The sequence below is a fragment of the Aethalodelphis obliquidens genome, unplaced genomic scaffold, assembly GCF_003676395.1.
Source record: "Aethalodelphis obliquidens isolate GAN/ISIS:26980383/991018 unplaced genomic scaffold, ASM367639v1 scaffold42, whole genome shotgun sequence".
Taxonomy (NCBI): domain Eukaryota; kingdom Metazoa; phylum Chordata; class Mammalia; order Artiodactyla; family Delphinidae; genus Aethalodelphis; species Aethalodelphis obliquidens.
Genome location: NW_020837986.1, coordinates 13,017,895 through 13,034,719, shown reverse-complemented (window position 1 = coordinate 13,034,719; position 16,825 = coordinate 13,017,895). Strand labels below are relative to the sequence as shown.

Sequence of the window (16,825 nt, the reverse complement as noted above, 5' to 3'; positions counted from 1 at the left end):
TCCAGTGGTTAAGACTTCACCTTCAAATGCAGAGGGTTGTGGGTTCAATCCCTGGTCGGGGAGCTAAGATCCCATATGCCTCGCAGCCAGAAAACCAAAACAAACCAGAAGCAATATTGTAACAATAGCAATAAGGACTTTAAAAATGGTCCACATCAAAAAAAAACTTTAAAATAATTAATTGATTAATTAATTAATTTTTTTGCAACATTTTGACTGGTTCTATTTTATCCATGTTTTGGGGAGTTGTCTGTGGCTGTCACTGTTTCCAGAGCTGCATTCTGTGTGCTTGCATCACTTCCTAAATGTTCTTCTTCATGGTCTTCTTAAACTTCATCTTTAATGGTTGCATAATATTTAATTGAACGAATATATTGTGGTTTATTGACCAATTTCCCATTACGGGGCTTTTAGCTGTTTTTCCATTTTTTTCTCTTTTTTCATTGTGCAAACATTTATCGAGCACCTACTATGTACCTAGATCTCTAGGCACGGTGGTTACATAGGTAAGCAAGACACATATGGTCCTTGCCCTCATGGAGTTTAATCTTAAATTCTAGTAGGGGAGGCTGATTTCTCTGGAAAAAGAAAACAAAAATATAAAATAATTACATTTTATCAGACGTGGTACAAAGATAACTAGAAGTGTTGAAATACAGAAGATGAGGGAATTCCTTTGATAAGATGATAAGGAAAGGACTCGAAGGTGAGGGGATTTAAGCTGAGACCAAATGTGAGAAGGAGTCAGAGAGTCGGGCAGAGAGGAGCAGGTTCAAAACCTGAAGCAGGAGAGCGCTGGTCAGGCTCAAGGAACTAGAGGCAGAAGACCACTGTGGTTAGGAATGAGGAGTGAGCTCTTTGTTCCTGAAGTTTTTTCCCTTATTTGCAGTTATTTCCTTAGGAAAGATACCCAGAAGTGAAATTATAGGGTCAAAGGATATCAGCATGTTAAGGACTCTGAGTATATATTGGATTTGGTTGTGGTTTTAAACAAAATCTATAATGTAATCTAAAACTAGTGAACTGTGAAATAATTGTATTGTATAGTATACCAGAGTTGTGTCTGCTGCGGTTAGTTTGCTTATTAGGTAATAATGCCGAGTATACTAAAGATGAGTGGGTACCAGGGAGGATTGCTGAAACAGTCATCTTGATTTCTGGGTTGAGGAATAATGGCCTCCCTTCTTCCACTAGGCTGTGAAGCTCACCAGCTCTCGCACCCAGCTGCCTTATGAATACTACTCACTGCCCTTCTGCCAGCCCAGCAAAATAACCTACAAGGCAGAGAATCTGGGTAAGTTCTTCTCTCACACTGCTGTCACGCTATCCCAAAGAGGAACCCGGATCTCTTCATAATGTTAATGGCAGTTAACCCTTATATAGCACCTACCGTGTGCTGGATACCATTCTACATAGTTTATATACAGATTAGCTTATTTAATCCTCATAACATCCCGAAGGAGGTAGTTGTGGTGTTTATTCCCATTTTACAGGGTAAGTGATTTGCCTCTGGTTATACTGTTAATTAATGGCTAAACGGGCTTGGAATCCATGTAGTCAGGCTTCAGAGCTGGAGCCCTTGGCTACTGCTCCGACTGGCTCCCCTTGATTTCTAGATAGCCCCTTCTGTTTCCTGTGGCTTCTGTAACCTGCTCTGCTTTTAATTAAAAGAATGAGTGATTATCTCTGGCCCTAATGGAATCAGGGACATCACCATAGTTCTTGCTAAGCTGTGCAGGCCTTGCCTCAAATAATGTGTGAAGCACCCAGTGCAGTGTCTGGCATATGTGTTCATAAGTAGCAGCCATTTTATTTTAATTCAAATAATTCTTCATTTGGTGGAATTTCAGGCTTAAAGGAAAAGACGTTTGGTGGCCTCTACTGAGGACATGGTTATTAGTACTTACTCTGCCATCTCAGTGTTAAGTCCTGGAGATGAAAACTTGGAACTATGCCCTCCCTGACTTCAAGGAACTTAAGAGACTTTCCTGTTCTCTTATAGCTTAGAGAGGGGAAAGGAGAGAACTGGCTCTTGAGCAGTCCCCTGAAAGGGCTGCCTTCTCCATCAGGGCTACCCATGGCTCAGATGTTTCCAGAACCCCTAGCCAACAGGTGTACCTACTGCCAGGTATTGGATGTCCCAGACCAGCTGGGGCAGGCCTCGACCAAAAGCAGGCAGCACCGCCCGTCCTGAAGTCTCGCCTTGTACAGTTGGACGGAGGTCGGTCTCGGGGCCTGGGCTGCTCTTGCTGCCTGCCGCTTACCCTTCTTTTCTCTCCACACCATGCCGTGCTCCGGCCACCTTGCCACTGCTGGGAAGCCTGACCTGCTGTGTCCTCCAGACCCCTCACAGCAGCTCCTCCCTCCCCCTGTGAGCTGGTGTGGATTCATCTACAGCCCAAGGCTGAGCACTTGGGCACACCTCAGTGTGATACTGCGTGACCTTAACCTCCATGAAGCTGGGGAATGTTCCTGCCTCGTAGAAATGGAAACTTCCATGTACAGAAGTTATCCTGCCACACTGTATCTCATTCCAGCTTTGTGTAGTGCCTCCCTCTGTGGCCTAGGGGCTCTTTGAGCAGCGGGATCATGTCTTACATGTGTCTCTCTCTGCCACTTCTGACCCAGTGTCTGACACATAGTTGTCATTCAGTAAAAGTTTTTGTCCTCCCTGAGTGGAGCAGAAACAGCCTTGATTGAATGCCTTTTGGGTCGCAAGCCTTGTACTCTACGTCCTCATCATCATCACTGTTAATACTTAAAGGGCTCTAACAGTGAGCCAGGCATTGTTCTAAGCACGTCTGTGCTTACCTTAGTTAATTCTCACAACAGCCCTCTGAGGTAGCTACTCTTACTATCCCCTTATCACAGATAACAGAAGCGAGGCACAAGAGGTGAAGTCACTTGCTACAGGTCACTCGCCGAGTTGGTGGCAGAGCCCAGGAACTCTGGCTTCAGGGTCCATAGCCTTAAGCAGTACACTCTGCGCACTGTCTTACTTGGTTCCGACTGTAACTCAGCAAAGCCAGGTATGATGGCCCCCGTGCCATAGTAGAGGGCACAGCAGCTTCAGAGGTTTGCAAAACTTGCTTGTGGTCACATGGTCAATGGGTAGAGAAATTGAGATCTTAACCCAGGTTTTTTAACTCTAAAAACAGAATTCTTTCTGTTGTCCAGACTGCCTTGTCCAGAAAGGTTCATTTGGGCTGTCCAAGGGCTGTGCTCCCGATTATCATGTTGGTGGAGATTCATATCGTGGCGGGGGGGGGTGGGGGCATGTCTGCGGCAGCTGTACTGGAGTATGACATCAGACTCGTTTAGACGGTCCACTCAGCGTGTTGCTCGTCTAGTGTGGCTGGCTGTCTGCTCCCAGCTTTGAAAATTAAAATGAATACTTCTGTATTAGAACTGAGCTGTTCCAGGCCAGTGTGTCCTCTTTCTTGGTTTAAATGTATCAATAATTTCTAAATATCAAGAAGTGATACCCACCTTACTTGATCTTCAGCCCTGTTCCTCTCTCTGTATGTTCTTCCTTTCCTCAAGTGAGTTCCTTATTGACCTTCCTGAAAAGAAGTGAGTGGTAAGGCGTGGTGTAGAGGAAAGAGCCCAGGGGCTTAGCACTACCACAGTCACTGTCATAGGCTAGTCACTATCTGGGTCTGGTTCTCAGCATTGTCATATGTAAAATGGCAGAGGATGACCCAGATCATTTCAGCAGTGGACCATGCAGATATCTCATTGGTGTTCTTGGCCTCCCACTGGCCAGTCCCTCCCTGGGTTTTGCAGACTCACCTGCATAACTAGCCTTCTAAAAGAGGGGGAAAGCGGGGGAGAGGTGTAGAGACCTTCATCCAGGCGCCTTTTCACCCTCCCCCCTCTCCTGAGTGGCCTCATCCACTCTTGTCAGAGTGCTACTTTGCACAGCTGAGTGGTTCTCCCCACTGTGGTAAAGCTAGTGGCCCTGCCACTTACCATCTGTATCCCAACAACTCACAGCTTCTATCTATAGCCCTGACCTTTCCTCTGACCCTCAGACTTGGATATCTGACTGCCTGCTTGACATAGCCACTTGACATATGCAAACTGAAAAAATGCCTTCAGTCTAAATTTGCTGTTTTTCCCATTTTCCCCCCAACTGGAACTTGGTTGTAGAAGCCCCATAGTCTTCCTGATATGCACCGCTCCTCACTCATCCTTTGTGTCAGCCAGCACCAGCCCCCCTAGATTTCACCTCCTCGGTAGCTCCTGAATCTGTGTACTTGTTTCCGCCCTCACTGTACCCTCTAATCCAGCCACCATCACCGCCCACTTGCATAGCTGACTGCCATCACCCCCGGCCAGTTCCGTGCATCTTCAATATTTTCTTCACAAAACAGCCAGAGTGATCTGTAACCAGAATTGGATAATGTCTTCTGCCGCCCCTGTTAGAAACCCTTTATTGGTTTTCGTGGCTCTCTCGATAGAGATCAAACCTCCCGTTGGCCCACAGGCCCCCTGAAGTCCAGCTCTAGCCCGTCTCTCCAGCGCGCCTCAAGTCACCCTTGCCATGTGCACTGCAGCCGCACAGGCCTCTTACATTTACCGCGTCATCCCCCTGCCTTCCCCCCGCCCCCCAACCAGGCAGGGGGCCTTTGTGCATGCTGTTCCCTTCTGTCTAGAATAGTCTTCCCCTATCTCTTTGCCTAGTTAAGGCTCTCTTCCTTTAGAGCTCACTTCAAGCATTACTTCCTCAGAGAAGCTGTCCTAGACCTACTCCCCCACACCTAGAGCAAGTTCCTCATATTGTACTATACCTTCTCGTTATCCTGATTAATCAGTCTGTCTTCCCACTAGACCATAAGCTCCGTATGTCTGTTCAACATTATTTCTTCAGAGCCCAGCACATAACCAATATCTAGTGGATGTTTGGGAAGGAATGAATGAATGAACGAATGAATGACTAGGCCAAGAGTCCCACATCAAGCGGGTCCACACTGGTAGGCAGCTGTTAGACCAGGCGTATGTGGGCATTAGTGCCGCCTGTGGGCTTTGGTAGATCTCCTTCAGCTTGCCCCAGTTCCACCTCATCCCAGTAGAAGTGTTAGAATGGCTCAGAAGGAAAGCACCATTGGGTTTAGTTGACAGGCCCTGACTGCTCGGTGCCTGCTCTTGGAACGTCTGGCAGCAGGTTTCTCTGAGGCAGTAGGCATGCAAGGGGTGTGCCAGTTTGTTAAGTTAAAAAGATGTTTTGGCTGAAAATCTCAGGTGCTGGATTTTACCCTACCTCCCTTCCTCCCTGAACCAGGATCTGAAGACGCAGAAATAAAGAGGAAACATTATCTGCCCTTAAAGAGCTCATAATGAGGTATGAGGGCAGAAACTTAACCTATCAACATATTGTGCAAAGTCACATCACTGACATATGAAAAGGTGCAGAAGTGATGCTGGTAATAAAAATAGTATTTGTTGTCTTCCCACTCTATGCCTGGTACTTTATTTCTCACTGTAACCCTGTGAGATGCGTACTATTATCCCCATTTTACAGATGAGGAAATTGAGGCTCATTGAGCTTAAGGTACTTACCAAGACTGCTAAGCTAGTCAGTGGCAGAGCCAGGGTTCAGTAGCCCTCTCTTCACCACTGTACGATGCTGCCTCTGTGCAGAGGGCAATCCGAGGAGGGAGTCACAAACTCAGTCCTAAGGCGGTCAGGAAGGGCTTCCCGGAGAGTGGAATAGAAGCTGAGCTTGAAGGGTGAGGAAGAGTTTCCCAGGAACACGGGGCAGGGAATGGCACTCCAGGCAAAGGAAACGACATGTGGCCCAGAGGCACGGAATGACGTGGCATGTTTGATGTGCTCTGAAGAGTCTGGTGGTGCTAGAGCACAAAGGGAGAGGAGGGACAACAGGGGGGCGTCAGGTGGGCAAGCCTGGCCTGAACAGGCAGGGTAATGCATTGAGTGCCAGGCTGCAGGACTGCTGAAGGCCCTGCAGGTGGGCCCTGTGTCTCTGCTGACCTCAGCAACCTCAGGGCTGAAGCTCTGAGCTCCATCTGTCTCTCTTATGGCAGGAGAGGTGCTGAGAGGGGACCGGATTGTCAACACCCCTTTCCAGGTTCTCATGAACAGTGAAAAGAAGTGTGAGGTTCTGTGCAGCCAGTCCAACAAGCCAGTGACCCTGACCGTGGAACAGAGCCGGCTCGTGGCCGAGCGGATCTCAGAGGACTACTATGTCCACCTGTGAGTTGTCCTCTGCTCCCTGCCAGCCTCGAGTTCCCATAGGGGAGGGCACTGAGGGAGAGGCGATCTGAGGGACTGAGCGGGGCCTTGGGTTTCCAGCATTGCAGACAACCTGCCCGTGGCCACCCGGCTGGAACTCTACTCCAACCGCGACGGCGATGACAAGAAGAAGGAGAAGGACGTGCAGTTTGAACACGGCTACCGGCTCGGCTTCACGGATGTCAACAAGGTAGAGTGTCTTGATGTGCTCAGAGGGCTGGGGGAGCCACTCCCCAAAGTCACGAGCACTTGGGGCCACAGAGGAGGGGGAAACATGTAGCTCTAGGCTTAGGAAAGGTGGGGATGGCCAAGACAAGTTCCTCCTGGTGCCCCTGGCCATGACCTGTCAGATGTCTGAGTGCTGTGGGCCCGGCTCTGGCAGATGCTACACAGGAGGTGGAAGGCACAGTGCCTAAAAACTCAGATTCCACATAAATATATGATTATATGGATTATAAGATTAACCACCGCCCCCCCCCCCAAAAAAAAAAAAAAAAGGAAGTCTGGAACTTCATCAGTATGTAAGAGAGAGAGCTCAGCAGTGGTCAAGAGCATGCAGGTTCCCTGGGTTTTGAATCTTGCCTTCACCACTTACTAGTTGGTGAGTGACCTTAAGCCTACCTCTCTCACCTCTCTAAGCCTTGGGTTCCTTACCTGTAAAATGTATGTTACAGCCATACCTGCCTTTTGGGGTTGTCATGCAGAGTAAATCAGATAATCTGTGTAAGCACTTTATAGCACAGCCACTGAGAAATATGCTAATGGCATTGATTGTAACAGTGATTCTCTTATATTTGTCATTTTCTAAACTGAACACATATTACTTAGGGAATAAAGAACAAAAGCATTTCTTTTGAGGCACAGTCCCTGTCCTCCAGGGGCTTTTTTCATAACTGGGAAGAGAACTGACAGTGTAAGATCCTGGATCTTAAGTCCCAATCCTGACCGTGCCAGTGCTTTGACGGTCAGGGCCAGAGGAGTTCAGAGGGAGCTAATGTGCGGGCAGGTTGTCACGGAGGAGGTGGGCCTTGAAAAATAGGTAGGCTTGAGCTGAGTGAAGTTGGGACGGCATTCTAGTTAAGTGAATGCCGTGAACAGAGTTCAGGGTGGGGACTGTTCACGGGGCAGGGAGGGACCCAGGGAGACCAGGCGAACTAACATGTCTGGGAGGGTGACGGCAGCTGGGTATGTTAGGGTGACAGAAGGCCTTGAATACCAGCCTAAGGGGTCTGAACTTGTACCTAGTAAGCCCCACAGAGCCCTGGAGGGTTCATGAGTAGCGGGTTGCTATAAGAGCAGTGTTTTTGGAACGCTGGTACAGTTGGGTCTGCTAGATGAGGGAAGGGACCTAATACCTGGCTGGTCACCTTGTGTGATTTTTCTGGTGGTTTCTTGGCTCCTAGCTATTTTGTTCTCTTTGTTGCGCTGTTTTAGATCTACCTGCACAATCACCTCTCGTTCATCCTTTACTACCACCGGGAGGACCTGGAAGAGGACCAGGAGCACACATACCGCGTCGTCCGCTTCGAGGTGATTCCCCAGAGCATCAGGCTGGAGGGTGAGTGGGGAGGTGTGACCAGAGGGGCAGGGCTGGACGGGCCTGGGCTTCACACCCAGGGTCTTTGCACCCTTGATTCCTGAAAAGGCTGATAGGCCCCAGTGTGGCATATGGGCCCAGCCAAGGTAGAGTCACTACATTCCCATTAGAGAAGGTGGGGGGCAATGGGAGAGCTGACATGGTGTCTCCTGGCCTGGCACAGCACCTTACCAGCCACCCCGGGAGGTAATGTGCTGATTATGATAGGAACCAGAGGCTCAGAGAGGTCAGTGACTTGGCCAAGACCAAACAGCAGTTTGGGGCTTTGCTGGGCCATCACAAGAAGCAGCCAGCTCAAGAGCAAAGGGATGAAGCACAAGGGGCAGGGGTACCGACGGAGCTGCTGGGCAGCAGCTTTCAGTGTTTCTGCTCCTCTGTGTGAGTGATTGGCCCCGGGTCAACAGCTGTGCAGGAATTTGAGCGCCCAGGCGCAGCCCTGTGGGCCTGACGGGATCTGGTCGGCCTCACCTTGCCTGGCAGCGCTAGCTCGCCACAGGGCGACTTCCATTTAGCATGCCTGGCCTTTTGTCCACAGTGGTGGTGAGTTTCTGGAGCTTTTTTAAGCTGTGGAACCTCGTAGTCAAACAAAGTCATACGCAGAAGTCTTATGTAAAACATAGACCCTGCCCTTTCGGGGCATCATACTGCCTCTCCTCCCGTCTGTGTCATGGTTACAGCTTGACATTTACTGTGTGAGTGTTTGACAGCAGCTGCTCCCCCACTGGCCCTTCGAAGTTAGAGACCCTGTCTCCTTTTCTCACCACTTTCTCTCGAGCACAGTACCTGGCACGTAGTAGGTGCTTATTTATTGTATGTTGGTTGAATGAATGGACAGACAGCAGGATGAACAAATGTGTAAATGAAGGAAGGAAGCATCGGAGTGATTGAATTACTAAAGTGCCAGGACTCTGGGGACTAAATGAGTGAGCGAACGTATGAGAGAGTGAGTCAGTGTTGTTTTTGCCTGTTGAATGGGACTGATTGAATGAGCAAATGAATGTTTGAATTGATTGTAGGAAGAATTCGTTTGACTAAATAGGGACTCAGACCCCTCCCCACATACACCTCTCTGCAGCCCCTAAGGCCCTTTGGAAAGTCAGGGCTCTGGGAAGCACAGTTTTTTGTTTCTTTTTTGTTTTTGTTTTTTCATCTTTATTAGATTATAATTGCTTTAAAATGCTGTGTTCATTTCTGCTGTACAACAAAGTGAATCAGCTCTATATATACCTATATCCCCTCCCTCTTGGGGCTCCCTCCCACCCTCCCCACCCCACCCAAGGGAGCACAGTTTTAAAGCTCTAGTTGCCAGCTGTTCTCCCAGCCACTGCTCCACAGCACGCTGCCTCTGAGGGCACCCGCAGAACAGACCCTGGGTAGTGGCACCAGCCCTTGCAGGAACAGACTGAGTCTCTGTCTCTCACAGACCTCAAAACAGACGAGAAGAGCTCATGCACCCTGCCTGAGGGTACCAACTCCTCGCCCCAAGAAATTGACCCCACCAAGGCGAATCAGCTGTACTTCACCTACTCTGTGCACTGGGAGGTGAGAAGGGGCTGGAGCCCACGGCAGGGGAGGAGGGCTCTGGTCCGAGCAGCAGTTGTCAAGGTGGAGGCCTGACTCTCAAGTGCTTCCTCCCACCACCAGGAGAGTGACATCAAATGGGCCTCTCGCTGGGACACTTACCTGACCATGAGTGATGTACAGATCCACTGGTTTTCTATCATTAACTCCGTCGTGGTGGTCTTCTTCCTGTCAGGTGAGAGAGCTATGGGTTGGAGGGTGGAGAGCACAGGGGGCGAGGGATGAGGGGCTGAGGTGTCACATCACTCCCAGGAGACTTCTAGGGTGTTCTTGGAGCCAAGCATAGGTCAAAAACAGACATTAGGGCTCTGTGCAAGGCATCAGTACACAGAGGTAAACAAGATTCACCCTCTACTCCGGAGAGCTCCCTAGGGGAAGGCTGCGCCGCCTCTTCACGCACACCTTCACTGACTCATTCAGCAGTGTTTCGGCATTGCTCATCCTGTTCGGGCCCCATGCCGCGTGCTGGATATGGTGCTGAGCAAGCCCAACCCAGTCTCTGCCCTCACGGTCTGTTTTCTGGTGGCAGGAGAGAGACAGAAAAGCACAGAAGTAGTAGGGTTCCAGATAGTGCTAAGTGCTGTGAAGCATATGCATGGCTGTCGAGGAGAGGGTGACGGCTGCTTTAGAGAAGACCTCTCTGAATGAGGAGCCACCATTCAGAGACCTAGGGAAAGACGGTTCCAGCAAGGGCCACGGCCCTGCAGTGAGACAGGCTTGGTGAGAAGCCAGATGGCAAGAGGGCATTGAGCAGGGTGAGGGTGGTTGTCAGAGGTAGAATGAAACTGATCGTTTCAGTATCAGGAGAAGTAAAGATAGTGCTGTCTTTATTAAACATTTACCCAGGGGCCAGCTGCTGTGCTAATAAACACTTAAATGCATCCCCGTCCTCGCAGCCCCGTGAGCTAAGCCAAAAAGTGTTAAGTTAGCTCAAGGCCCTACAACCACTACGCTGTGCTGCCTAGATAGGCCAGCAGGGTGCTGTGCAAGTGCAAACGGGGTGCCTCTGAGCTCTTTGGGGTGTTGAGAAGAGAAGATGTTTTGAAGTGTGAGTAGGAGTCAGGACAGAGTGGGGCATTCGGGTAAAGGGAACAGCCTGGGTTACAGGCCCGCAGGTGAGAGAGAGATGGGGCTGTGACCTGGTAACTAAAAGCAACAAATAACCAGAGGCAAGTGAGAGGCGAGCCTGGGAGGAGGTGAGGCTGGAGAGGCTGGAAGGACCAAGCCCTGGAGGAGCTGGGATGCTGTTCTCCCTGGAATACAAGCGGTGTCCTGTGACTGCCTCCGCCCATCCCAGCAGCTCATTCTTCCCCTCTTGGGGGGTGACCCTCTGTTTCCCCTGCCCTGTAGCTGGGGTGGAGCTATGCCCAGGAGAGAACCTGAGGCGGCTGCATAGCCAGTTCCCACTAGAGGAAGCCACGTGTGCCCGGAGGGCAAGCAGCACAGAAGACTCAGATGGCCGTGCTGACACTCCTCTTCTTCCCGCCCCTGTTTGTTTCAGGCATCCTGAGTATGATTATCATTCGGACCCTCCGGAAGGACATCGCCAACTATAATAAGGAGGATGACATTGTACGAGGTCATGGCTGGGGAGGGATGGACTTGCAGAGGGAGGGCAGTCTAGCAGTGGGGCTCTGGGCCTACCAGACCAGAACGCGCACATGCATGCACGTGCCTGTGTGTGTGTGTGTGTGTTATCATTCATAGCGTAAACCAAATATTGAAAAGGAAAACAAAAGTTTAATGACCCAAAGTGATGGGGATAAGGCTTTCTAATTTCTAAGCGTAAAAACAATGGAAGAAATCACAGAAAGAAAACTGGATTAATTTTACCTTAATCCTGCATGTTAAGATATGTAAACAACAGAAAAGTGAAATGGCAAAACAATACATGCAACAAATTTTTAAAAAGATGATAGTTAAAAGAAATGGTATAAAATCTCTAAAAAAAAAAAACACTAAAATCCCTAATGTGATAATGAACAAAAAATTTACAGACAAGGAACCATACATGGCCAGTAAACATGTGAAAAACTGTTTTTACCTCAGGGATAAGCCCCCAACGTGCAGTGTCCAACAGTCATGACAAGACAGTTTTGGACCTTCAAATTAGCACAGATTCGTACACATAGTACTAATTGCCGGCAGGGTTAATGTGAGATAAGCACCTTTTCATGCCACCCGTGCAAGTGTAAACTAGGAGATTTCTGAAAAGTTATTAATTGGCAGCACATATCATGAACTGCCAAATAGTTAATTTGTTTGTTTGTTTTGTTTTTAACATTTGGCTGCACTTTTAACTGTTGGTGCGGCCTGTGGCATCTTAGTTCCTCAACCAAGTATCGAACCCGCACCCCCTGCAGTGGAAGCACAGAGTCTTAACCACTGGACCACCGGGGAAGTCCTAGTTAACTTGTTTTGATACACTATCTTCTAGAATTTTCCTAAGGAAAGCATTAAAACCACAAAAATTTGGTCTAAAAAAAGAAAATTTGGTCTAGAAATATTTATTGCAGCCTTTTTTATCATTTAAATAAACTGGAAATTGCCTGATATTCCATAATAATGGATTGGTTATATTATGGTACAGCCATACAATGAAAAATTGTACAAACATTAAAATAGTAATTGTAGAGAGTGTTTATTGACATAAGGAAATGCTCATGATCATACATCAGCTTAAAATAACAAAGTATTGTTACACAGTAAATACAGTATTTTATTGTTAAAAATTATATATACATATGCACATGTACATACATAAAGAACTGAAGGAAATATGTCAAAACAGCGGTATTATTAAGTATATAAATCATTTTCTCTGTCTTTCTGATTTATTTTTTAATCTATGAATGTTTATGAGTTTTATATTTTTTGTTCAGTCTTTCTGGATTTTTAAAAAATTGTCTACAATACTCATTTACTACTTTTTGTTCATTTGAATATCATGCCATATATCAAAAAAATTTTTTTACTTATTACACAAGTAAGAGCACATACAGACATACCTCAGAGATATTGCGGGCTCAGTTCCAGACCATCAAATAAAGTGATTATCACAGTAAAGGGAGTCAAACAAATTTTTTGGTTTCCCAGTGCATATAAAACTTATGCTTATACTATACTGCAGTCTATTAAGTGTGCAGTAGCAGTATGTCTAAAAAAATACCTTAATTTAAAAATACTTTAGTGCTAAAAATGCTAACCATCATCTGAGCCTTCAGCAAGTCCTAATCTTTTTGCTGGTGGAGGGTCTCACCTCAGTGTCGATGCTGCTGACTGATCAGGGTGTTGGTTGCTGTAGGTTGGGGTGGCTGTGGCGATTTCTTAAAATAAGACAGCAGTGAAATTTGCCAAATCAATTGACTCTTCCTTTCATGGACAATTTCTCTGTAAACATTCAATGCTGTTTGATAGCATTTTACCCACAGCAGAATTTCTTTCAAAGTTGGAGTCAGTCCTCTCAAACCCTGCCTCTGCTTTATCAACCAAGTTTATGTAATACTCTAAATCCTATGTTTTCATTTCAACTATCTTCACAAATCTTCACCAGGAGCAGAGTCCATCTCAAGAAACCACTTTCTTTGCCTATCTGTAAGAAATAACTCCTTATCCGTTGAAGTTTTATCATGAGATGGCAGCAATTCAGTCCCATCTTTAGGCTCCACTTCTTTTTTTTTTTTTTTTTTTTTTTGCGTTATGCGGGCCTCTCACTGCTGCGGCCTCTCCCGCTGCGGAGCACAGGCTCCGGACGCGCAGGCCCAGTGGCCATGGCTTATGGGCCCAGCCTCTCCGCGGCACGTGGGATCCTCCTGGACCGGGGCACGAACCCGCGTCCCCTGCATCGGCAGGTGGACTCCCAGCCACTGCGCCACCAGGGAAGCCCTAGGCTCCACTTCTAATTCTAGTTCTCTTGCTGTTTCCACTGCATCTGCAATTACTTCTTCTTCTGAGGTCTTGAACCCCACAATTCCATCCATGAGGGTTGGAATCAGCTTCTTCAAAACTCCTATTAATGTTGATATTTTGACCTCTTCCTATGAATCACGAATGTTCTTAATGGCATCTAGAATGGTGAATCTTTTCCAGAAGGTTTTCAGTTTACTTTGCCCAGATGCATCGGAGGAATCACACTCTGTGGCAGCTATAGCTTTATGAAATGTATTTCTTAAATAATAAGACTGCAAAGTCAAAATGACTCCTTGATCCATGGGCTGCAGGATGGATGTTGTGTTAGCAAGCATGAAAATAACAGTAATCTCATTGTACATCTCCAGCAGAACTCTTGGATGACCAGGCGCATTGTCAATGAGCAGTGATATTTTGAAAGGAATCTTTCTGAGCAGTAGGTCTCAACAGTGGATTTAAAGTATTCAGTAAATCATATTGTAAACAGATGTGCTATCATCCAGGCTTGTTGTCCTATTTTAGAGCACAGGCAGAGTAGATTTAGCATAATTCTTTAGGGCCCCAGGATTTTCGGAGTGGTAAATGAGCATCGGCTTCAACTTAAAATCGCCAGCTGCATTAGCCTCTAATGAGAGTCAGCCCGTCCTTTGAAGCTTTGAAGCCAAGCATTGACTTCTCCTCTCTAGCTATGGAAGTCCTAGATGGCATCTTCTTCCAATCGAAGGCTGTTTCGTCTACAGGGAATATCTGATGTTTAGTGTAGCCACCTTCCACATCAGCACTTGCTGCTTTACATTGCGCTTTTATGTCATGGAGATGGGCTTCTCTCCTTAAACCTCATGAACCAGCCTCTCCTAGCTTCAGACTTTTCTTCTGCCGCTTCCTCACCTCTCTCAGCCTTCATAGAATTGAAGAGGGTTAGGCCTTGCTCTGGATGAGGCTTTGGCTTAAGGGAATGTTGTGGCTGGTTTGATCTTCTATCCAGACCACTCAGACTTTCTCCATGACAGCAAGGCTGTTTTGCTTTCTTATCATTCCTGTATTCACTGGAGTAGCACCTTTAATTTCTTTCAAGAACTTCTCTTTTGCGTTCACAACTTGGCTAATTATTTGGTGAAAGAGTTCTAGTTTTCAGGAATCTCAGCCTTTGACACGTGTTCCTTGCTAAGCTTAATCATTTCTAGCTTTTGATTTAACGTGAGAGACAGGCAACTCTTCCTTTCACTTACACACTTAGAGGTGTAGGGTTATTAATTGGCCTGATTTCAATATTGTTATGTCTCAGGGAATAGGGAGGCTGGAGGAGAGGGAGAGAGATGGGGGAACAACTGGTTGGTGGAGCAATCAGAACACGTTTACTGATGAAGTTTGCCATCTTATATGGGCACAGGTCACGGCACCCCAAAACAATTGCAGTAGTAAAGTCAAAGATCACTGATAACAGAACACTATAACAGATATAATGAAATATTTTGAAATGTTGTGAGAATTACTAAAATGTGACTCAGAGACACAAAATGAGGAAATGCTGTTGGAAAAATGGCGCCAATAGACTTGCTTGATGCAGGTTGCCACAGACCTTCAATTTGTAAAAAATACAGTATCTGCGAAGTGCTGTAAAATGAAGCACAATAAAATAAGGTGTGCCTATATTACTTTTATAATCAGTTAAAAAATAATAACTTGCTTCTAAAGACACCACTCAAAAACTATCACAGTTAACATTTTAGTGTGCTGGTTTACATTATTTTTCCATGCATTTGGTTTGTGGAATGTGGGGAGGAGATTTTCCTTTTGTGTAGCTGTAAGCCCATGTTTGTGCCCTCCTTTTTCCGTGTGACAGTTCTCTGGGATATACGTTCTCATGTCACTTATACTCCTGTGTCAGAGTGGAGCTGGTTGACACCTGAGGGACCCTCAGCCCTGGTCAAGGATGTGGGTCCTTGGGGGTGGTCCCTGCAGGAGCTGCCTTCTCCAGAGCCCAAGAAGAGCCTCGCTTTCTGGCCCTTTGCTGCAGGAAGACACGATGGAAGAGTCCGGGTGGAAGCTAGTGCATGGCGACGTCTTCAGGCCCCCCCAGTACCCCATGATCCTCAGCTCCCTGCTGGGCTCGGGCATTCAGCTCTTCTGCATGATCCTCATCGTCATCTGTGAGTAAGCCCGGCAGGGGTGGAGGTGGGCTGGGGGTTTGGGGAGGGTGAACTGTGCTCACCAGCGCAGCACAGGCCTGAGTCTGAGAAAAGGGTGGGCTTCCCTTCCTGGGGCAGGGGGGCATGTCAACATCTCTGAGCCAGACAGAGCCGTCCATCCCAGCAAGAGGGCTGGTCCTCTCAGCCACAGGCCCTGGTGATTTGCTCCTCCTCAGATCTTGCCAGCACCATCGATAGCCCCCGACATCCACACCACCAATGAAGCCATATATCAGCACTCTGAGGTTGGCCTCCTTTTGCAGCCAGGCATTAAGTGACTTACCCATTTCAGCACCAGGATTAGGACTGGAATCAGGTCTTTTTTCTCAGAAAACACCCCCAAAAATGAATATATAGTAGTTACAGGCAGTTCTGAAATCAATCTGCCTAAATTTTTTTTTTAACCATTTTAACTTTTTTTTTTGCTGACATATAACACTGTATTAGTTTAAGGTATACAAAATAATGATTTGATATTATATGTATATATTGCAAAATGATTACCATAGTGAGTTTAGTTAATATCCATCACCTCGCATAGTTACAATTTTTTTTTCTTGTGATGAGAACTTTCAAAATCTAATCTCTTAGCAACTTATCTGCCTAAATTTCTGTCTCAGCCTCATGCCTCCAAGCTTTGTGACCTTGGACAAGTCATTTAACTTCTGTGAGCCTCTCATTTAACCTCGTGAGCCACAGTTTCCTCATCTAAGGAATGTGGGAACTAACCACCTCAGAGGGCTGATGAGGTAGATTCAGTGAGCTGGCATTCGTAATGCTCTCAGCTCAGTGCCTGGTTGGTTGCAAGTGCTCTGTGGGCTGGCCATTACCATTAAGATGCATGGGGCTTCCCTGGTAGTACAGTGGTTAAGAATACGCCTGCCAATGCAGGGGACACGGGTTCAAGCCCTGGTCCGGGAAATTCCCACATGCCGCGGAGCAACTAAGCCCACACGCCACAGCTACTGAGCCTGCACTCTAGAGCCCGCAAGCCACAACTGCTGAAGCTCGCGCATCTAGAGCCCGTGCTGTGCAACAAGAGAAGCCACCGCAATGAGAAGCCCGAGCACTGCAATGAAGAGTAGCCCCTGTTCACCGCAACTAGAGAAAGCCCGTGCGCAGCAACAAAGACCCAACACAGCCAAAAATAAATTAAAATCAAATAAATTCTTTAAAAAAAGAAAAAGACGCAGCCAGCCATGGCCCAGCAACTGCTGCACCCCTCTGAACCCCAACTAAGACCCAGTCTTCTCCAGTAAAGTAGGGAGAGGGAGTAGGGAGCCTCATCTAGCCT

At 47.2% G+C, this 16,825-nt stretch overlaps 1 protein-coding gene across 1 annotated transcript in view; it reads left to right on the top strand.

Moving 5' to 3' along the window:
- Nucleotides 1-16,825, top strand: part of TM9SF4 (transmembrane 9 superfamily member 4) — a 56,719-nt gene that overhangs the window by 27,474 nt on the left and 12,420 nt on the right. The window contains exons 3-10 of the mRNA XM_027078622.1: nt 1,195-1,294; nt 6,048-6,216; nt 6,316-6,445; nt 7,690-7,813; nt 9,276-9,394; nt 9,497-9,608; nt 10,935-11,005; nt 15,360-15,492. Coding sequence (XP_026934423.1) covers nt 1,195-1,294; nt 6,048-6,216; nt 6,316-6,445; nt 7,690-7,813; nt 9,276-9,394; nt 9,497-9,608; nt 10,935-11,005; nt 15,360-15,492 — 958 coding nt within the window. The remainder of the gene's footprint in view (nt 1-1,194; nt 1,295-6,047; nt 6,217-6,315; nt 6,446-7,689; nt 7,814-9,275; nt 9,395-9,496; nt 9,609-10,934; nt 11,006-15,359; nt 15,493-16,825) is intronic.